This window comes from Lipophrys pholis (assembly GCF_963383615.2).
Source record: "Lipophrys pholis genome assembly, chromosome: 12".
Lineage (NCBI taxonomy): Eukaryota > Metazoa > Chordata > Actinopteri > Blenniiformes > Blenniidae > Lipophrys > Lipophrys pholis.
In genome coordinates, this window is record NC_137641.1 from 10,627,852 (window position 1) to 10,651,251 (window position 23,400).

Below are 23,400 nucleotides of genomic sequence, written 5' to 3' on the forward strand. Positions count from 1 at the left end.
CAGCAGCAGCTGATGAGAGCTGGAAGTTTTTCATCTGGATCCAAAGTGAACGCATGACGTCAGGCCGGCCTGCCGCCGTCCTGCTGCGTTTTAAAGAGCCTCGCAGGGTGAAGTGGCCTTGTTATTAGCTGCATGAGCACACGGATTTTGACTGGGTGAAATCACGGCTTTCAGAGGTTGATGAAGAAAACATTCACAAGTGGGGGGGGGCGTTGAAACGTCGGAGGGTGTGATTGATAATTCCGGGGTTTCAGGAGGAAATCGGTTTATACTGTTGGTGTATTGAGTTTTTTCATTGATAACTTTGGGATTCAATTTAATTAAATTCTATTTCTACGGTTCGGAATACAACAGTCATCTCAAGACACTTTTACATAGAAAAACCCAACAAAGCCACGAGGAAGCAGAGACAGTGGAAAAGAAAATCTTCCTTTTTAAGAGGAGGAAACCTGCAGATTTTAAACATAAATTCACTGGCAGCAGATGAAATGATCAAACTGTAAAAACGGTGCCATGAACATTCAAGATGTAAGCAAACCTCCACCTCCGCTCTGTCAATCGATAAAAAAGTCTGCAGAACAGGATTTATGTGTTCCACCTATTGACACGAGGTATTCTCCAGCCCTGGAGCTTCACCTTACCATTCCACTTCAACCCCGACCTTAACTGAGCAGTGACCTTTGGCCTACAACCACATCTAACTCCTGAAGACATCAGACACATGGTGTTGTTGTACCATGTCGGTCCCTACAAGGTAACGTAGACCCCACAAGGTGAGCGAACCGACGCACACAAGATTGTTGGAGCATAACTTCTGGGGCCCGATTCAGAACATTTTGGATTCCCTGCCTTTGCTCACGGGGCTGATGGGACTGAACAGCTCTCAGGTTGCAGACCCCACAGTGTCAGTAAAACAAGTGTACACACACACTCATTTCCACAGCCCACCTCTTAACGTAATGCTTTTCTTTCCTTTGCTTTTTCTTCTCCCCAGGGCATCTCTGATCCCATCACTGTTCTGAGCTTTTTACGGCCATACGGCGTGAAGTCATGACCTCACACTGCTCTGCTGCATTCAGTTCTTGTAGATTTGTCGTATTCAAACTTTATACATAAGTGACGTAAGCCTAACTTAGATCATGGGTAAATGGATTTGACTTATAGAGAGCTTTTCAACTGCTTGACGCCATTCATCACATTCACCCATTCAGACACACGTTGATGCAAGGTGCTCGAGTCAATCCAGTCGGAGCAATCGAACCTGCAACTTTCCAACTGAGAGATGACACCTCTACCAACCCAGCCACGGACCGGTTGTTAAAAAAACATTGACAGTTAATTTTCCACATTCAGCACAATTTCATCTTGAGTTTAGCAGACCGGTAACATGGTGGCATATTAACTTTTAAATCTAAACTGTGTTTCATTGTTGAGAGTCTAGGTGATGAAGATTTCTATTTTTAAGAAACCAAACAATTACTTCTGACTACAATCTCAACATAAAGACAATTCTAATGAAACATTCTGGTGTATATTACAGAGAAATGTCCAAAGTGCTCCTCCTGTAGCTGTTGCATTATGCATTGATTTTAGAAACCCACCCTGACAGCATGGCTTTGAGGCCAATGCTAGATTACCAACAATCATCACCAATACCTCAGCTCGGGTCTCAGTGTGTGTCGAGTTGCTACTCTGAAGAAATTTGTAAAAAAAAGAAGACCCCCCCCCCAATGTTTTCATTTATGATTTCCACTGATTGCTTGATGGTTTGACCGGATTGGAGCCTCTTGCGGGCCAGTTTTGCCCCACAGGTCCAATGTTTGACACCCCCGTCTTCGACTGTAAGACTTTCCTGACAGCCTGTCCTCATGAGGAGGCAAGTCACCACACAAATTCAACCAGTGAAGCACATTTGTTGGTCAGGTGTCCCAAAACTGTGGTCCTGGAGAGCTGCCGTCCTGCATAGTTTAACTCTCTCCCTGCTTCAACCCACCTGAATATACTGATCATGTTTTCACCGAGCACCACAGCAGGGGGAGAACTAAAACAAGCAGTACATGGGCTCACCAGGACCTGGACCGAGGACCTAATTCACCTCACAATGAAACAAAACACACACAGAGAATGTTCAGGTCTTTTGGAGCAGGCAGTGACAGAAAAATGCACACACACAAAAAAAAAGAACACGTATATGATAATTATACCAAAACAGTTTTGAAATGTGAAAGAGTTTCCCTCTGAGATTAATAAAGTATTTCTTTCATTTTCTAGTCTATAAGAGGTGAACCCTTGTTAAGGCTAAATGTGTTCATCAGATTCATATTAATTGAAGTGAATGAAATAAACTCGTAAGTTATTTTTGTCCAAATCTACAATTTACAACCAGTTTTCGGTGCTCAAATGTGAAAAAGACCCTCAATATTCTCTCTTATGAAGTCAAATGAAAAAGTCACATAAGCAAAGTCTTTTTAAACATCTTATCGTATTTACATGCATTTTTTTTCCCACCTCGTGAGTCAAAGAAAGTCACACAGGTCGTTAACCTGCTGTCATGTTTACGACCACAGACATAAAGTGGATCTGGGACTTATTATCCTCGTAAAGCGGCTCCTCGGCTGTGCGTCATGACGCACGGCTCTTACCTGCGCGCAGCATCCCGGAGCCGGACTCTCCTCCGAATCCCTCCGCTGCGTCCTCAGGTGAGACGGCGCGTGCGGTCAACAGCCACACGAGGCACAGGGAACATTTCACCAGGCACGGCAACATTTTCCCGCCTCTTTGCTGCACGTGCAAAGAAGAAGGTGTGCGGAGAAGAAGACTCTAACCCAGAAACATCTTTTCTGATCCCTGCGTCTGGATCTTCTTCACCTCTCCTCCTCCTCCTCAGCCTGCTGCAGCCTTTCTCCTCCTGCAGCTGCACCTCCTCACTAAAGCCACACCACAGGCCCCGCCCCTTCCCCCCTTAATGCAGGCCAATTCAATTCGTACGGAGGCTTCACCCCATTCTCTCCTCAGCCCTGCGTCCAACTTCATGAAGCATCTAGAATCCTCCACTGCTGACAGCCAGACTTCACACAGAAAGCAGAAACTGCTGCTCCTGGTGTCTGCACCACGTTCTTCTTTAAACTCTGCAGAGAACTGATGTTTCATCATCTTGAATGTGCCAGACAGGTAAAATAGCATTATGATGACCTTTAAATGAAAACTCAAACGTTTTTCTTGGTTGTGGTGCAGAGTATCCGTGATGAAACCAAACAACCAAACAATTAATACAAAAGAAATGACAACAATCTCAACATAAAGCCAATTTAAATTCAACTTTCTGGTGTGAAATAGTGAAATGTCACAAACTCACCCTGACATCAGAGATTAAAACTAGAGTCAAAGCCTCAGCTCAGTGATGTGTTGTGTCCATTACTCCTCAGAAATTATTATTATTATTATTATTTAAAAACATTTTTTAAAGCCTGTTGTTGGATAGCAGTTGGAACCGGGAGAAACCCCAGTTTTACATCCCTTCGGTGTGTTTACGTTCCTTCATTTCAGAATATGACAAAATAGGGAAACCTGCTCCTCACTGAGTTCGTATCATCCAAACTAGATTCAGGCAGAAGTTTGGTCCTTTCTTCTCCGTCCTGAAATATTCCAGTCGCCCATTGTCGTGAGGAAAGGAAGAAGGCGTCGCCTCAGGAGAGACAGAATCAACCTTCAGCCACAACACTATTTAACGTTTTTCACAGAGTTAGAAAACAAGTCAGTGGTGATGTGATGTGGCTCAAACTGCCACCACACACACACTCATGTGAAAGTAATACCAGCGACTTCACTTGAAAACTGGGGCTTTTCCAAACCAGTGCATGGATGTGGTGTTACTCGTTTAAGAAATCATGCGACATTACATCACTTCAGTATTTATTATAAATAAAATTCTGCCTGTTTTTTTCATTAACAAGAGCATAAAGCAGCAGTGTCAAACATAAGGCCCGTCGCCTCAAACTGCCAAGAAACACCCATGCTGGCCCGGGAAAAGACCAAACAACCCGTAAGAATTTCAAACAAGACCTTGAGTTTTTAAACAAATTTCTCTGGGATAGCGGAGACTGAGACCTGAGATGAGATGTCAGTGATGCTGCCGTGAAAGTTTTCAAACTCGCCTCAAAGTCCTGCCGTCAGGGTGAGTTTGTAAAAAGGTGCAACAGCAATAGGTTATTTTTTAAACATTTCACTTTATTTCTTTCACCATGTTTCATTAAAATTGCCTGAATTGTAGTTATTGTCTGTTGGAATTGTTAGATTTTGTGAAAATATAGACATTTTCATCACACTGCAACCAAAACCTTTAAACTTTAAATGTAAAGGTGATTATGGCGCTGTTATACCCCATCTGGCCCGCTCATGATGTGCGTGCCATCTGAACTAAAATGTGTTTGACACTCCCGCTATATTGGAACGTTTTAATATTGGACGCTAAAAAATGGCCCGAAGGTGTGGGTCGTGTGAATTTCAAAAGAAATACCCTTTTTCTATTATTGTCATTTTGTCAAACGTGGTTTTGATTTCTATGACTACGTCACGTTGAAGTAGACCATGTAAATGGACTCGAGGTAATATCTGTTACGGCGGGGAGACAGAGGCTCAAGCGCAGAAAGTCACCAGAACAAAGATGAAGTGAACCAAGGATTTTATTTAACAAACAAAATAATAATTTTAGACTTTAGACTCCTCCAGAAGAGATAAAGTCTTGGGGAGAGTGGCTCACGGGTCAGGCTAGCGTGGACGGAGTCAGGCTGACGGAGCGAGGGGACGTGTCCTTGTCCGGACGGGGGCTCCCGGGAATCAGCACCAGAGCCGAGTACAGAGCTGATTGGGGCAGAGCAGGTTGAAGCTGTGGTCCAGTGGGTGGCGGCCGAGGCAGTGTGGGACGAGCTGGTGCTGGCTGGGCCCAAGCGTGGAGTGTAGACGACGTCACTCTGATGATGAGGAGGAGTGAGAGAGTGTATGAGCAGGTAGCAAGAGGTAGAGTTAACAGACAACACCACAACTACTAACTCTTGTTGATTTTACGGTCCCGCGTCGAGTGGAGTGAGGAGCCCGTTTAAAAAGCAGAGCCACTCCTCCAAAACGCCTCCACCTGCTACCCGCAGCTGTACTGAATCCTGGTAATTAACCCAGCCAGCTCTTCCATCCCAAACACCACCTCCAGGCACGCCCACCTGAAACACACTGCAGGGAAAAAAGCACACACCTGCAGCCAATAACCCCTCCCCCTAAGGGGCTGCAGGAGAGCTGATCATGACAATATCGCTCCATGCAGGTCGTGGTTTGTTCCAGAAACACAGAAGAAACAAGGCAGGAACAGCAACTGGCTGCCGTCATGTGCACTTTCTTTCTATCTGCTAAGACAAGCTGATGTTTTTCAAGGCGTTCAGCCGGGGCCAACGAGGAGCTGCTGGAGGTCAAAACGAGGATCGGAGTGAGAATCCAAGATGATTTAAGTGACTTTGACTGTTCAGTGGTCGTTTGGTGTAGAAATGGCCGGTTGGAGTGATTCACAAACTCTGGACATGCTGGAGTTTTATTCACTGACAGCCATCTGTACAGTTTACAGAGAACAGCGTGAAGATGGAAAATATCAGTGAGTTTTAGTTCCCAGGGTGTTGACGCCAAAAGAGTACTGGAGGACCGACCACTGCAGGTCTGCAGAGGATCATCTTCAAACTCACATCAACCTCCAAGGAGAAGCAAACCACAGCAAGGTGTCGTAGAAACAAAGTAAATCCACAGAGACTCGGCAAAACTGGGTAACAGAAGATTTGAAAAGCATATCTGATGAATCTGGACTCCATGAGACATCACCAAGCAGCAATATGTCTCGCTCCACTGCTACACCCACAACACACAGGTAACGGCTCTGCACCGGCCTGGCTGATGAAATATTTATTTTAGGTGCTATAGGTACTATATTGTTCCCCATGATGATAATCCTACCGTCAATGTCAAGTTGTATTAGAGTTCGTCTCCAATATTAAAGCACTTTGTAAAATGTTGTTTATAAGAGGCACTCTATAAATAAAGTGGCTGTTGATGATGGAAGAATTTCTACTGCTGCTTTCAGTTGATTGGCTTAAAGTGTCACGTGACTCTGGACCGTTCTGCGTCCTGGTTCTGCTTTGATAGTGTGGGGTGGATTGCCGACACCACGAGTCCTTTTACACGACAACGATTTGAAAACATCAATGGCAGAAATGCTGAAAATGATGTAGTTTTCATGTTTGGCCACTAGAGGGTGCTGCTCCGTGTTTTTGCAACAAGGTGATTGTCAACTATTAAAACCACCAAGTCCCAGGAGAATACGGACTGAGAGTCATGACATTCTGGAGGAAACGTCGTTGTTATTGTGTGTCTACTGAGCGCGTGCAGAACTATTCACTACAGCCACGGTGCGCATGCATGTTTACAGTTTGCAGAACTTGGTTGAATCTAGAACGAAGGCAGAGGAGGTCAAACCAGGATGTTCCATCACGTTGTGGGGGGGGGGGGGGGACGGGACGACACACGTTCCAGCAGCTGTTTAGCTGAAAGAAACAAATGTGCAGAAAGCAACATGTAAGATAAAATCGAAGCATCAGAATTGAAATGAAATGAATTCCCAACCCCAGTAATGAGACACTTCAGTACAGCGTTCGAATATCCGCATGTTGCCATATCATCGTCGTACCTCTTTATTCAAGGACTTATATTCATACAAAAAAACCCTATAGGTGCAGTCCAAACGACTGCGGGGAGAGACAGTCAAGAAACAGATCAGGCAGCGAAGGATTCAGCCACTCCAGAAACAGCTCGTTTCAACTTTGGCGGTTCTGAGAGAAAAAAAAAATTAATAAATATTCAAGCCTTTTTTTTTTTTTTTTTTTTCTTCCTTTTTTTTACCTGAAATTGATACATTTCTGTGTTTAGATAGAAGATAGAAAATACCACCAGGAAATAAATCGTACAAGTCATGACCTTAGTGAAGCAGAACAATTCCTCAGTTCGTTTCTTTTTTTGTTTTTTCACATGCACATTTTCTTTTCAAAACATGCAAAACGGGACATGTGGAAAAGGCGGGGGGGGGGGGCAGCCATTCAAAACCTGTGAGAGGGCAAACAAAAACAAACCATGGCACCTTGTAAAGGTTTGAAGGTGGTTGTTTCTATATATTTCTTTACTACACTTCAGGTCTACTGCTCCAATACAGCAACTCACAACGACAGGCAATCTATTGTTACAGTGACACAGACCAGACCCACACCTACACTTAGACTTTACTGCTTTAAAGTCTAACACGTCTCCTGTTAGAGCCATTAAACAAAACAAAAAAAAAAAGAGTTCACATTTATGGAACAAAGAAAAAAAAAAAATGGAGGAAACAACCCGGACAAGATATTTGGAAGAGCCTGTACTTTCAATCAGACTCGTGGAAATCCCAGAAGATACTGAACTTGTGCAATGAAAGCTCTGCCTGGTGAGCAATCACACACATCCATGGTGTCTTTAAGAACAACATTTGCTCGTGTTCTCTAAAATCTTTCATCTTTACATCCTGTAAAAATGAGCCAAATAAACGTGTTTTCAGTGTCTGCAGAACTTCAACTGCTGCGGAAAACCATTAAAGACACATTATCAGCCACAAAGCAGCACGAGTTAGTGTGTTTTAATACACACAATCACAGGATTTATGATTGCCACATGCACTATCGCCACCGTTCATTCATCATCACTGAATCTGAACGTCCACAGGGGGTTGGACAAATTCAATGTCTCCTCCGCTTTACATGAGCTGAATCTACCCTTTCCAGCAGTTTTATAAAATTACTGTGTTTTTAAAAGCATTTATTCAAAGACTGTTACTGTCATACCAACACTTTAAGTTGAGGACTGAAACATCAGAGTTGTCTTGTGGCCTGTATCAGGAGATTTTAAATTGTTAGCAGAGCTGAAAACATTTTGGTTTTGGTCTTACATTGAGGCTCGGTGACTGTAGGAAACAGAAAAACTGATCATTGGAAGCTTAATCCTGCATTGTTATGATAAGAAGAGGTAGAGTCGGAGTATGGTCAACGTGTTGTGTCATCCCGGCAGAATATTAGTCACTCGTGGTGAATCACAGCACAAAAAAAAAAAAAAAAGGAAAATCTAATTTACAGGTTAAGAAATTCAGTGGATAACTTGGATCACTTGAAATTGAAATGTATGAGGCATTTATTCACTCTGGAAAAAAAAACAACCCAGCAGTAGATGGGCTTCGGTTTGGAGGAACAGGAAGCTGAACGGACACGGGCAGTGGTACCGGCTTAAAAAACAAGATGACACATCAAGAGGCAGGAGTCATCATCATACAACTTCTACTGAGATTGAGATGCAGGAGATGCGAAGGTCTTTACTGGTATAGAAGATCAGAGAGACAGTTAGAGAAGTTACAATTAAATATATTGGGCACCTAAAAAAAAAAAGAACTGGATTGCGCATGTGTGCTTAGCGGAAATGGATCCAATGGAAACTCTAAAGAACTGTTTATACTTATTAAACCAATGAGCTGGTCGGTGCTTCTAATGACGTCACAAACCGATAAAATACATGTATAAAACGACGAGCATAGGTCCGAAGACAGAACCCTGTGGAACTCCATGTTTAACTTCAGTCTGAGGCGAGTAGCAATCATTAACAGGAAGGAAGTGGAACCTGATAAATATGATAGAAACCAGAAGTGCGCTGTACCTTTAAGCTCAATGACGTGTTCTCGTCTCTGTAACAGGATGTTCTGAGCTCTAAGGGGACCAGAACAGAGACCAGTCCTTTGTCTGGGGCCATGAGAAGATCATGAGTAACTTTGACCAGAGGTTTAACAACATAACCTTAAAGGCTTGTGGTACATATCCTGTTACTAAAGATCTGTTGATCTGATCTAGTATTGAAGTACTACTCAGGAGGTAAACCTCTATAAACAGTCTAGTCAGGACTTGATCGAACAAACAGGTTGTTGGTTTAAGTGAAACCACAATTGAGTATAATAGAGAGCTCGATAGAATGGGAGCTGGAGAACTGTAATTCAGCTTGTATTGATAAACCCTAGAGACAGCTCCACAGTGGAACTCCTGCAGGAGTTAAAGAAAATGGAGCTACGCCCGAGCAGGGTTAATACTACACCTTCAATTCATAAATACCCCATATAACTTGATTTAAAGTGATCTAAACTATCCCACTGACGTGGTGGGAAGAGGACTGGATAAAGACTTTCTTCTAGTCCTGTACAGACCTCTACAAACACACACAAAAAACAAAACTTGGTTCGCTCGTCACGTTTTCACACAAAAACCTGTTTATTGGTTGGAAGGATCGTTTTTTTTTTGTTTTTTTTTCCTCTCCTTCGTTTCATCCCTGTAAGTTTCAAAACCACTCAATTTAATTTAAAATACAACTCGGCCCAAGTCTGCAAAGGACACAGTTTCATATATTGGGTGTTTCTACGTGAGTAGGCGTCATGCAGTAAACTCGCTAGCCTCAAAAATGCCCCCGCCGTTCACACGCAGCGCGTCAGCTCCCAGACGAGTTGTGCCTCATACTGTGTCAGCTGTACATCATATAATACATTTGATCATTTACAAGTCTTCACAACTTCAAAATTTGGTCTCGGTCACGCTTGGGACGCCTGAAGCTGGAGATTTCAGAAGGCTGAAGCTACAGGGCGGATGAAGTGTCGTCTTGTTGCATAGCCCTACTTTAATTCAACAGTCAGCAGCAGCAGCAACACCACTCTCTGTTGTACCGGTGAACACAGCAAGTCCCCCGGCCCCACAGACAGTTAAGAAGAGTGGACGCCAAGAGAAAACCCCGGGGAAAGATGGCGGACGTGAGACGTTTCCACTGCATGCTCCAGGAGGCAGGCGTACGGATTCCGTCTCTTCTGTTGCTAATTCATCTAAAAATGGCACTTTTCTCCATTCTGAGACTGTTTTCGGTTTTGGCAGTAGATTTTGAAAGAGAAAGGCAAATGCTAACCAATCATCAGTAAGCAAGAAGTACAGACACTATTTTTTTTTTTTTTTTCTTTTTTCAACCCTGGCATGCACTAAGTCGCTGACTCTGGATCTCTAATTCAGACCTACCTACCATAAAATTCAATACAAAAAAAAAAAAAAAAGTCAAATTTTTTTGCATGTCGTCCTCGATACCAGATTGGAATCAGTCCACGTTACCTTGAATTGGAAGGTTCCGGCTCCATCTCCATCTGATCCCAAAAGCCAGGATGCATCTTTAATACATCGCGGGAAATGAGGCACTTAGTATTTAGCCACTTAATGTCAGAAGAAGACTCGTTTAGTTGAACCCCAGCCGGTACAATTTTTTGAAAAGCTCGGTTCAAATCCCAGTTAAGAATTATTCCTGGCTAACCTACTGTGTTCATTTGGGGTTCATGGCAGAAGAACCAAGATGCACGTGTTCCTCTACTCTGGCCATAATCCGGAGATAACCCTGTTAGTAACAGTGGAGGGACAAAAAATGAAGACGAGATTAAAATTTGGCAGGTTAAACGTTTCACTCACATATATGGCAAACAAACAATTGAGACACATCGACGTGACCCCGACTCCAAAAACAACGGGCACGCTGTTTAAAGTGTAAATACAAAGAGAATGCAATGACGTGCAGATTGTTCCCAAACGACAAACCTGCAGAAAGACAAGATATCAGATGTTGGAGCTTACCGGCTTTTCTGACATCTGACCGGGAGACGGTAAAGAAATCGTATTTCTATAGAATGTCACTGTGTGACATGAATTTCATGAACTCGGGTACAACGGTAAGTTTGACTGCACAATATCACAATCCCATAAATCTGATACGACGTACTTCGATATGCGAGAATAACGTCGTCCTGTTTAACGTCTACGTACAGCAGTGACGCAGTCAACTGATCCCCAACGAACAAACTACCTGATCGACTGCGGCGTCGGAGGGGATCGGTTAGGTAAAGTGTGGAACAAGCCGAACGGGACGTTTAGAGGAGGATCAAATGCTGAACGCAAACTTTGATTGCGACCCGTTAAATCGTCTTCCTTACGGTTTTTTCCTGGACGGCCAACACACTCTCACTCCGACGGGCAATCTGGAGTTAAAACCTGCCCAACCACAACGAGAACCGAGGATTCTGGGGCAAAAGGGACACCGCCCGAGGAGGAGGGATGAAGCCGTTGGTGTACACTTGTAATCAGTATAAAAGTGTGGAAGATTCATGTTGAAAAATATTTACACGTCTCGCGGTAAACGTTACGCTCCAGCGTGATTTTCAGGGACAACTCGTCTCGCTCCGTCAGGCTGCTGCCAAACCACATTCTGTGTTTATACGTTTCCAAAAATTCCAACATCTGACATGCTGCCATGGCCTTATTCTCTTTTGCACATCATTGCAATCTGTTTTTCGTGAGATTTCATGCAAACGCCGCAACTCTTCCGCATCTTTGTAAAGACTGGTGGTGTCTACGTGAGGACTGAGGCCGTCGGGGTTCGCCTGAAACACGGTTTCACTTAGAGAACGAGGAGATTTTGGCTTTTTCGTCTTCTGCTCCACTGAATTTCCTGGCCAAGGCAAAAATACTTGAGGGTCTTCAAATGTGCTGTGACTTCAGTGCAAGTAACGGGGTAGAAAAAGTAGGTTGATTCTCCACAAAGAGCTCGTCATATTAAAACCAGAGTGACACTACAAAGCTGGAATGATATCTGATCCCCTTTTACAGCACTGTCCGCTGACTCTTCAAATGCTCAGCACCTCTCCCTCTGTACCCGCTGCCTGGCGTCCTGCCGGACCGGTTCGCCGGGCCCGACTCGAGCTCTGAACAGCTCTACAGAAGCCCCCCCCCCCCCCCCCCCCCCCACCCCCCCTCATACCCCCCCTCCTCCCAGAGACTCGCTCTACTCAACAGCAAACTCTTCACAAAGTTCTCTGCAGAGTCAGCACCAATCGTCTTCCTCCCGCTCCCTGAGACTTCCTCTGTTCCCGGGCCCGGACGCAGAGTTGACCCCGAGGGTGAAGTGGTACCCGTTAGGCACCACCCCCGCCCGGCCCTGTGCAGCGGGCGCGGCGGCGGCGGTCCCGTGCAAGGCCGAGGCTGTGGTGGAGGCAGCAGTCCGAGCGGCGCGTCCGGCCCCTCCTCCCTGGCTGCTCATAGCGTCCTGGAAGTCCTCCCTCTCTTCGAGGAGGGCCCGGCGAGACGAGTCCTGCTGCTGCCGGTGCAAGTTAGGGTCCGAACCGATTCGCGTGACGGGTATCGGGGACTCGTCGAGGGCCCCGACTAGGCGGTCGTGCTCTGAAAGGCCACGGCTGAAGCGAGTCTGGTGCCCTGTGGAAGCGGCGCCGCCACTGGGCTGGAGGGGTGAGGAGTTGGCGGTCTTGTAGGCCACAGCGGGGCGAGGGGTGAGCGGCGTCTGAGGGAGCTGCCGGCGGCCGCGGCCCGGTGTGGTCGCACCGGAGGGGAGCGTCCCGTGGCCGGCTTTAACCACACTGCTACCGTGCTGCAGAAACAAGACACAGGGAGCGTGTTGGTGCAGAAGGTTGGAGCTCATTTAAGGCGTGGCGGCGACGAGCATCAGCAACGATTCTGCCGTCTACATGGAGAAGGAGTCGTAGTGTTTTCAAAAAGTTGTGTTTTCAGTGGCATCAAAAACATGACAAAACCTTTGTATTTTCACCTGACAATGTTGTGTAAACGGGGCCGGGGACGTCTGAACAAGCCTGTTGGTGAGCGACAGTAATGTGTGCTTTCGAGTTTAAAAGTCAGTAAGAGTTTTTTTTCTAAAATGAAACATATTGACAGTTCAGGAATCTGGTCAGAACCAAGTAAAAGCCGTTTCGAATAACGTTCACAGTTTCTCCGGTATATCTTCACTGCGGCGCTTTGCTGTGAATTACAGATGTAACTTTAGAACCGTCATACCAAACAGTGTAGGACAAGGTTTTTACTTCTACAAGGAGCTGCAGATCGCCGCTCTTATCGCTGATTTGTCAAAACATCACAATAAATTGAAAATCCCACTAATGAACACAGAGAAGCAAGAGTCTTTCTGATTAAAGCAATATAAAGTTTCCCAGGTTGGTTTTAGGCCTCATTTAAACTTAGGTTTGATTTTTAGTGTACATGACAATGGTACTCGGAGTCGGTGAAAACTGTTTCAAGGTGGAACTTTTTGGTTTGACTCCTTCTCTGTGGAAAAAAACGACTTTTTGAAAATGCTCTGACTCAGTCTCATGTAGACGGCAGAAACACTGCTACTGCACATTCTTAGACGAAGTAGTTGTTTCGCGCCATGAATGGCTTCTCAGTGCAGATCTCTCACCTGTCTGGGGAAACCCGAGTCCTGCCCCTCGCCCGGGGACGTGGACCGGCTGGGACCGGCGGACCTGGCGTGGCACTGCTCCCTGCTGCCGTAACGCTCGCAGGAGTAGTAACGCTGCTTCTCCCCCGCCGAGGAGTGGTGCCTCCTCTCATGCGGCCGGCTGCGGTCCCGCTCCCTCGCTCGCTCTCTGGACAAGTCCTCGGCGGAGGGGTCGGTAAACGAACCTGGAAGACAGCGGGGGGGGGGACACACACATGCTGAAGGTTTTTACATTTACGTGAATTAGGTAGTGGTAGTAATAGTAATAGTAATAGTAATAGTAATAATAATAGGTAGTCGGCTTCATTTTTATAATGTTACACTCACCTACTGTTCAACTGGGATTTTTTAACTTCAAATGTATTTTCAGTGTAGTGACCGTCATCTTTTCCTATAATACTTACAAATGTACTTGCATCCAAGTGTGTGAGTACAAATGTTACATTTTTGATAAAGTTTCTAGTTAGTTTGAGGTGGTTTGACAACTAGCTGACTCAGCTTCAAACAATAAGTCATCTGAATATTAAGATGTGTTTTGTCCCCGCCAGGTCTTTGCAGGAATATTTCATCCATCTTCTAAATCAGGAGTTTCTAACAAAACCAACCCGACCCATGAGTTACACAGGTTTAGAGTAACATAAAACAGTGTCAGTGGATCTCAAAAAATCCTTGATACATCAGTGGAAGCTGACTTATTGCTCGCATCAGCATTAAAGCCAAACTGCTTATATTTCAGATCTGATCAGGATTTCAGATTAGATCAGATTAGGGAGGCTGGCACAGTCTCTGCTTTTAGGCTCAAGACTTTTCTACTGATACAAGTGTACGGTTGTGGTTCAGGGCAACCTTGGAGCGTTTTCTATTGAAGCTGCTGAAGGTTTAGACTGCTGGGAGAACGAGACTGAGCTTCTTTGCTTTCTCACTCGGGTGCTACAGAAATAGAATACAACTGAAATCTAATTTTCATCAGTCAGGCGTACGGATTTTAAGTCAACTGCATTAATTCAACAACCATCAAATGGAAGAAATTATATTTCATAGTAGTTTTAGGCATCTGTATAAACAACATGATGTTAAATTGCCATTTAATTTTGGCCATAAAAAAAGGACACATTTGGAGTTACCATCATTGATAAGTGATGATGGTATCATTTTATTGGTTTGGAGCAGTAGACATATTCCTCACCAACCGTCTACACTCGGTCATTCCGGGGCCTCGTCGTTCCTCAGACCTGACTGAGAGCACTGGAGCCCCTCAAGGCTGTGTACTCAGCCCTCTGCCGATCCACAACAGCAACATCTTTGTTAGATTTGCAGATGACACTAGTGTGGCGGGGATGATCCACAACAACGATGAGACGGCCTACAGAGAGGAGGTCCTGAACCTCACTACCTGGTGCTCCCCTCAACAGCCTGGCACTCAACTCCTCAAAAACAAAGGACTTGGTGCTGGACTTCAGGAGGAAGAAAGAGAACCCCCCCCCCCCCCCCCCCCCCCCCCACTCTTCCCATCCAAGGGGACGGTAGAGAAGGTCACAGACTTCAAATTCCTGGGAACACACTTCTCTCAGGACCTCACATGAGGCACAAACAACCTCTTGTGAAAAAAGCATAACAATAACGGCACTGAGCACTCAACATTGTGTCTGAAGACACAATCAGCATATACAGTACTGTATGTATCCGCAGTGTTTCAGGGAATGGAAAGACTGCAATATATCGATACCTGTTGGTTGTTGGCTGTGAAGCTTATCGTTTGCACTACAAATTCTATATATTTTTTCTATTGGCTCCCTTGTATATATAGTTATAGCTTTTAATCCTTATATTTATAGATTTTATCTTTTTGCCTTATTCTAGGTGTACCGTGCACCATGAGAGTTGTCCTTTATTTCATTGTACTTGTACAACAGCAATAAACTATTCTATTCTATTCTATTCTATTCTATTCTATTCTATAATGAACTGTCTGTGGTCCCTGAACCCAAAGACTAAAATCAATCCGTCCAGTCAAGATCAAACATCAGCAGCGTCACACAACAACGGGACCTTTAAAGTGGAACGACTGGACGAGTTCATGGGATCGGAGGAAATGCAGCAGCCACAACGTTTACATTTCACCAGGGGATGAAGTTGAGCGCAGCTTTCAGTAGATGTATGGTATCTGCACAGGATTCTTTTCAGTCATACATCCGGTTACAGTAATTGTTCGCATATCGTTTGCATATGGAGCAGGAATTAGTCCTAATGACATTCAATAAGTACTCATATCAGTACTTGGTATTGGTAAGTAGCCGAAGGTTAGTACTCGTACTTTAAAAAGTGATATCGATGCATCTCTAATTGCTGGTGATATAACTTGTAGGAATCTCTCCTGGCAAATGGCGACCTGGAAACTTTCAGAAGAAAGTAAAATTCCCTCACTTTTTACAGTACGTGTTACTTTACAGACTCTTGCCGTGCGACATAAGGCAAAGTCCTGTGGTGAAATGAGTTTTCTTGGCGCTGGAATAATTCCAGTTTTTCAGATTAGAACCACGATGACTGAAACACAGAAGCCTATTCATCATAATCCGATGTGTCAGTTCTGCCTTGGGAATGACGAGCTCCGAGGGCTCAAACTCTCTCCTCTTCCTCCCTCCCCCCCCCCCCCCGTGGGGTTTCTGTGGATTTTAATTGACGTACAGAGGGCTGCTGGTCTTGCGCTGTCTCAATGGACATGCCCATAAATCCCTGTCTGCTGTGGCCTTTTATCTCGGCAATAAAGCCGAGCTACTGCCCTCCAGTGTTGACACAAAAACACCCCGCCAGGCGCTCAGCTGGTAATCTATCCAGCAGATCACCCTGGATGGCAAATAAAGACCTTTGAGCATGGCCTCCAACACACAATTGTACTGTACAGCGTTTAATTCTATATCAACAAGCATTAGCACGAAGTTGCACACCTGAGGATTCCATCCATGTGGAAAGTGCTAATAATGTCCAGTCATACAAATCGCACGCAAACAACTCATTCTCCACCGTGTGGCACAATACCAGCTGGATTCTTTTAGACACACAATGACCCACACACCACCAACGGCAACCTGGAACCGAGGAGTCAAACTCATCTAAGTTCAGAGCCGACATACAACCCAGCTTGATCTCAATCAGGATGCATCAGTAAAAAGTAAAAGCACATTCAGAATTTTTTTTTCTTCACTTTTATCTGTGTGCTCTCACAAGGATATACAGCGCACGTTTTCACAAACTCACCCACAACAGATTTAATAATACTGGAGTTTTGTTGGCAATCACAGTGCACAAGTTATGGTTCATTACCTCGTTGATATTCTGCTGTTGAGTTATGGGTTCCACTGTTTGAATCAAGAATAACCATCACCTTATATATTGCAGTTAATGCTCCTATTTCATTTTCCTGGTGCGTAAGATCGGACCATCTTGTTTTCCGGTTATGGCTGGAGGAAATAACTTTTAATACCACTGAGTAAAAGTCACCAACCAATCTAATAAGTATGTCTTTGGTGGAAGAACATGCAAACTCTACACAAAAACATCAGAATTAACCCAGGCTCTTATCTAGGCAGCAGGATTTCAGATAATAATAATATATGTCCACACTCATAAAATGTTTTCGATCAGGACCTTTGAAGGCAGCTAAAGGTATGGGCAGTGTGCAGTGAGTGTGCTATAATTCTGCTTCACAATTTTTCCGACACCTCCTGCTTAAGACCCTAGAGGTCTGAAAGCTGGTGAGGCCCCGCGTCCACGGTCTGTATTCATACTGAAAGTCATGATGAAGCGAGCTTTCGCCCTTCTGCTCTGAAGTCATGTTCACATTAATATGATGGTGCAGAAAGCGAAACACAAAGCATCACATTATAGAAACGGTTCCGCCGTCAACCAATCACTTTCTTATCCATCTGTAACATTTATGACAACGTTCAGCACGTCAGCGCCGGCCACAGTTTCATAAATGGAGCTGAAAGAGTCAGAAAAGAAATCCCCAACAAAGCCGATTTTCCCGCGAAGGCTGACGACTTTCTGCACTAATCAGATGGAAATGCCGCCATGCAAAACTCCCTGGATGAAGATAAACCCTTCACCTCCATAACCCGATCATGGAACTTTAATCCCATAAAGAATTCTCGCTGCTGTGTTAAGACATCCAAGGAAAGCCTGGCTGGCTGTCTGCTGCTCTGATAGAGAGCTGCCAGGTTTCATTGTGAACGCGGCGCACACCGATGTGGATGAATAGATCCTGCAACGTTGAATTAATTTGTCTCTCGATACTTTGAAATCCTCCACGACGAAGCCAAAGTGCAGTCACTGCAGATCACAAATCAAATTTTTGACCTCTTTGGTTCCCTATAGTTTACATTTTAATTATTCCTCCATGAGGCTTCAGTGTTTTATGAATACATATATAATAGCAGAATCTTCTTCCGTGGCGCTGGAGACGCTTCTTGTGGGTTTTCTAAAAGCAGTTCGACTTCATCTGAACGGCAGCCAATTCAATCAGTCATAAACTCCAAGATAATTAGCGGATGAATTCCCCCTCATTCACTCTAAGACCTAAACACAAGGTAACTCGAGTGACAGTGATTGTAACTGGGCCGTAAAACAAACGTGTTTGACAGCTTGGCAGGAATTGACTCCACATCTGACCTGCTGATGGAGCGAGCGATCAGTCAGCTGCTGGCTGACGGAGGAAAAATCGGGGAATCTCCACGCAGAGGAGCGTTTCCACACATTTCATCACGATGGAAGTAAAGTTGGACTAGAAAGGTGGAACAATTGACTGGCAGCCTCAAACCCTCAGGCCCAGCCGTGAGACCTGATGAAAACCACATAGTTGGACTCTGCGTGTGTTTCTCATTCCGCCATGACAGGAAAACACCTGTTAGGAGTCTATTTGTTTTTTTATTTCCCCACAGGAAAGACGAGAGTCACTCCGACTGCAAACGCTGTCGTCGTGTTTAGCGTTTTGCTATTAATGATGGATGGACTGCTCGTTGTCGCAGCAGCTGGACAGCAAAAATAAACAATTGCATAGAACTTTTCAGGAGTTAACTTAAACATAACTTTAGCTTCTGCGCTTATGATGGTCAACGAGCGCAATGGTTAAACGGCTTCGCAAGTTTTAGATGTTTATTACAATATGCAGTGTGACTCTGCTTCGTTTCGGTAACAAGGAGTGAAAGTACTGTCAGTACTGTTGGTACACGGACGAGGATTTTATACATGAAACACATTTTAGAGTAATGGCTTCCAAAATAATCTGTCAAGGCGATTGAAATTACAAAGAAAATGTGTCTTTCTGGTGATTTTAGCCTGGACAGAACATGTGGCCCTTTGTGATCAAAGATGGCTGATTCAGTGAATGAAGGTCAGGATATTTCCCTTGGGCTTATGGGTGGTTACCAATGTAAGACAGACTGAAACCAGCCTGAAATACTGAAATATATCCATTCTTAGGGATCGCTACTATCCATGCAGTCATTCCTGATCGTAACAACAGTAATCCTCACCGACAGTACTGGATGGCTGCACCGACGCTGCTCTGTCCAGGGACTTCTGCTTCTTGTCCTTGTCCCTGCGTCGATGGCAGCGGTGGTGATGGTGATGGTGGTGGGCTCTGTCCTGGCCCTGCCCCGGTCCCGTACATGTCTGACCGGGCCGCTCCAGATCGTACTCCCCGAGTCCGACCTCCTGATGGTGGCGCTGTGGCGTCAGCGAGGATGCCGAGCGTCGTATAGGACTGAGATCAACTATCGGCTGAAAGGGGCGAAGACACACACGGAGAAGCGTGATTACAGAGGAGAGCACCAACCCAAAGCACTTGTACTGGATCACCAAACTATCCACGACACACAAATGACACAACCAGTGGATGGTAACCTTTGGTTGAGACAGCAAAGCCGTTCTTCTCCAGGTAACGGGTGTTTAAAAAAAAAACTTTGAGAAGAATGAAAACATCTCTGTCACAGCTTGAATACTTACAACTACTTTAATCACGAAAACTAGCAGGTGTTTGCTAGTTAACAGAGAAGAGGTGGGGTGTGACACTGGCCTCTGTGGCACTTCTCGTCTCTTCTTACATTTTATCATTGACAAGGTAATTATATAACACATCTTCTATTTAAAGGAACACACCACTAAAAGAACTGAACAATACCCGGTGCCTACACACACATGAAATATAGTTCCAGAAAGTATAGCTTCTGCTTGTCACGAGACCTAAAATTTGGCAGCTCGATCCAAAATATTGCTAAATATCGCGAAACAGACATTGGATCTACTCGGACAAACATCTAATTACACTTTTTTTCACTATTGCCAGTTGCCGAAAGCTGTAGTTCTTGCCGATGGGAGAAACGAGCTGACAAACACTGACATATCATCGTACTACCTTTAGAGCAGGGGTGTCAAACATATTTCAGCTCAGGGACGACATACTGGTCATTTTCATCTTGAGTGTGTCAGACCAATACAATGGTGCCATAATAACCTTTAAATCTAAACTTTTACATTGTGTGTTGTTGTGACGCAGAGTATAAATGAGGGAACTACAGAAAATCACTCAATCTCAACAAAAAGCCAATTTTAATGAAACTTCCTTGTGCAAAATACAGTGAAATGTCCCAAAACGTTTCTCCTATATTGGAGCTTCTTGCATGCTGGTTTTGGCCCACAGGCCTTATGTTTGACACTCCTGCTTTAAAGCTAGAGTTTAGTACCATTTATCTGCATCGAGTTGCACTTCAGCTCTCACAGATTTTCAAATAGGATTTTTATCTCGTAATTGCAAAAAGCTCCTCCCATCAGCTGCTTTTCCCTCAAAGCGGTGCTCAAAGTGTTAACACAAGGCTGAGCCCGTTTTTTGGTTGGCTCACTAACTTGCGTAAATTTCCCGATCAGAAGATTGTACTGACATTTATTCAAATAAGCTAAAAACTGATGTATACAATTATTCATTTGGGTAATCTATAAAATGTTTAAGGACAGAATTGGAGTATATCATCCATTCGGGCTGTGAGGACATATTCCACATTAACTCTTGTCCGATAATGATTTTCCCTTTTTCTCCACGTTTGGTCAGTTCCTGAGGCTTTCTGCTCGTCTCGTCTCTCTCTGTCATCACATATTGCTCTATGATGGCCTGTTAATACAGAGTAAATTTTACATGGTGTATTCCTTTAAAACTTTACATTTACCTTTGATTCTCCATGGAATAACATTGTGATTAATGCTTCGGGGACAATGACACGACCCCCACCTGATTCTTACCTTGCTGACAATACGGCTACCAGGAAACAGACTGGTGTGACAGGGAACTGGGACAGCAGTTAAAGTACCACCCCGCCTGCTGGTTACTGCAGATTTCATTCAGTGTGGTTTTGGAGTATGTGTAGAGATTTATGGTAAAACTGTATTTCTCAGATTTAATTCACCAAAACCGGAGTTTGATTCCACTTTGTAGCTCTGGTTTATAAACTGGCTGAGCGGTGGTTTGGGGTGGTTGTGCTATTCTGCTGGTTCCTACCGCACAGTCTGCCTGTAGCTACGGTCAGAGACAACAATATCACAACACTGGAAGAAATAGTCATATCAACAGGTACGTTTTCCTAATATGCAGCAATGCAGTCTTAAAATCTCATATTTGAGATGTGTATTAATGGAAAAGGCTGATATGTTGAATCGAAATTCCTTTATTTCTCCCCACACTTTGAGGAAAGTCATGTGAATGGATTCTTTTTTTTCCATTTTAGAAGACTTAAACACTTCCAAATCTTTTGTCTTGCGATGAAACGAGATTTTAAGACTGATCATAACAACCAATGACATAAAGAAGTTGGCGGGTTGTTAAGTGTGTTGTGGAAAGAAAGTGTTTAGTCCAAAGCAGAAATGCAGCAGTACCGTCTCTACCTTGTTTCACAACCACACACTGACCCACGGGAGAAACTGCACACGACTATCACAACGTAAACACACACACACACACACACACACACACACACACACACACACACACACACACACACACACACACACACACACACACACACACACACACACACACACACACACACATACACACACACACACACACACACACACACACACTTAACCAACGTGTAGCACCGTACTGCTGCAGCTCACGGCTGAGAAGCAGCACAGAGCGGCAGACATACCCTGAACATTCATCCTTCTCCAGGGATGGGATGTGGGTATGCTCAATGGGCGTAATGTCGCTATCGTAACGTCTATCAGCAAATGGAGTGTTCAGTGTTGGAGGATTACTGTGTTCGTGATGGGAGGGAGTGATCTCAGCACATGGTGGCCAACACAGACATGAGAGGAGAAGTAAGGAGAGGACGAGAGGAGGAGGAGAGATGGTGATGGGAGAGAGAGAGAGAGAGAGAGAGAGAGAGAGAGAGAAAGAGAGAGAGAGAGAGAGAGAGAGAGAGAGAGAGGTGGCACAACAGGTGGTACATACTGCCAGGTGGGTCCCGGGGGCGTGGCGAGGGTGGCTCCGCTATCAGACAGCACACACAAGAGGAGGTGGGCACAACATTAGCAGTGAGCATTGAAATCAGGAGGAAGGGAGGACAGAGGAAGAGAGCAGACTCAAGGAGGACGAGGCTGGTGATGCTCTGTACGTTGTCGACAAATCTCATCAAGAGACCGACGCCAAAATGTGTTCATCTGGATATGAGAGACTTTGGTCAAAATTTTTTTTTTTTAGCTTAAAAGTTAAGTTTTTGTTTCTTTGATTTTTTTCACTTGAGTTCATTTGGTTTAAAACTTGAAATCTCTCTCAGCCCAGACTTCAAGGCATTTCTGTGTGGAGTTTGCATCTATCTACGTACTGCCCTATGCTCACTGTAGAGGCAGCAGTAGCCTTGAGGTGCGGGACCAAGCTTGCTGTTTATGAGCTCATCAGTCAATAAACATGTGGAGGATGTAGCATCGCTGGTGTGTGAGCCCTGAAACTCTTTAGCATGTAGCATGTAGCATCTAAATCCTACAGGATCCTCTGAGCAGTTAAATTAACTCTGCTGGTCCTAATGTGGTGATTAAGTTTGTATGAAAAAAGTTGTACAGTGAAAGGTTCATGGAACATCCAAAGAAATACCACATTGGCATTTAAACTAAGAACAGGTATATATAGAGTCTTATATATTAAATGTTGGACTATGTCTCCATAATTTCCCCCAACATATAAATGCAACAACAGAATCGCGATTCTTGGTTCACTCATTTATCTCCTGACTAAAACTCACTTCCATCCCAAAGGTTTTCACTCCCAATTTAGTGGAAGTTGAACAAAGTAATCAGTTTGCGTGTAATCACCATGAACTAACTTCCTGTAATCAATCAGGAAACCAACTTCCCAACATGAAAAGCTCACTTGAACACCTTTAATCAGCACAGGTTTACAGAACACATGTTTTTGTGGCATTTCTCCACATGAACACACGGAAGTCTGAAGATCGGAGTCAGAAGTTGGAGGAAAAGACCTTGTGAGACGCAGATGAAAGCCGAGTTCGCTGGCAAACAGCTGCAACGCACACCGGACTCCAGGAGTTCTGAGGCCTGGGCGGGTTTGGAGGGATTCAGGGAGACTTCCATGCAAAGAGAAACATAAAAGCCTTTGTATCGGGAAGCTCTGCTAACGCTGCGTTGCATCATGTCAAGGTTTCCCTCTGGCAATTTTAGTTCTGAAGGGAAACACTCGGGGGGGAGCAGCCTCGTGATTTGTCCGGATGACGAATGAAACCTTGCGTCTCACCAATTTAAAATAAAAATTTTATTTTATTTTTTTTAATTACATAAGGGGTAAAAGTGATATTAGGCTCATATAAAGGAGCTTTGTTGCAGCCATTGAAGTGAATTTAAAGAACAAATATGTCAACTAACACATTGTTGGATTTGGTCTCTCATTAAATGTTCTTGACAAAAAGACAATACAGAAAAACACCAGCC

At 44.4% G+C, this 23,400-nt stretch overlaps 2 protein-coding genes across 2 annotated transcripts in view; both read right to left on the minus strand.

Annotated features, from left to right (window-relative positions):
* Positions 1 to 2,906, minus strand: part of LOC308117666 (uncharacterized protein) — a 136,522-nt gene extending 133,616 nt beyond the window's left edge. Inside the window, exon 1 of the mRNA XM_080476705.1 lies at positions 2,643 to 2,906. Within this exon, the coding sequence (XP_080332831.1) occupies positions 2,643 to 2,766 (124 nt within the window). The 5' untranslated portion in view covers positions 2,767 to 2,906. The remainder of the gene's footprint in view (positions 1 to 2,642) is intronic.
* A 9,082-nt stretch (positions 2,907 to 11,988) lies between these two features.
* The window catches only part of cacna1bb (calcium channel, voltage-dependent, N type, alpha 1B subunit, b), a gene marked incomplete at both ends in the record, with an annotated part of 227,068 nt that continues 215,656 nt past the window's right edge, over positions 11,989 to 23,400 (minus strand). Inside the window, 4 exons of the mRNA XM_080476704.1 lie at positions 11,989 to 12,549; positions 13,372 to 13,595; positions 18,942 to 19,188; positions 21,911 to 21,949. Coding sequence (XP_080332830.1) covers positions 11,989 to 12,549; positions 13,372 to 13,595; positions 18,942 to 19,188; positions 21,911 to 21,949 — 1,071 coding nt within the window. The remainder of the gene's footprint in view (positions 12,550 to 13,371; positions 13,596 to 18,941; positions 19,189 to 21,910; positions 21,950 to 23,400) is intronic.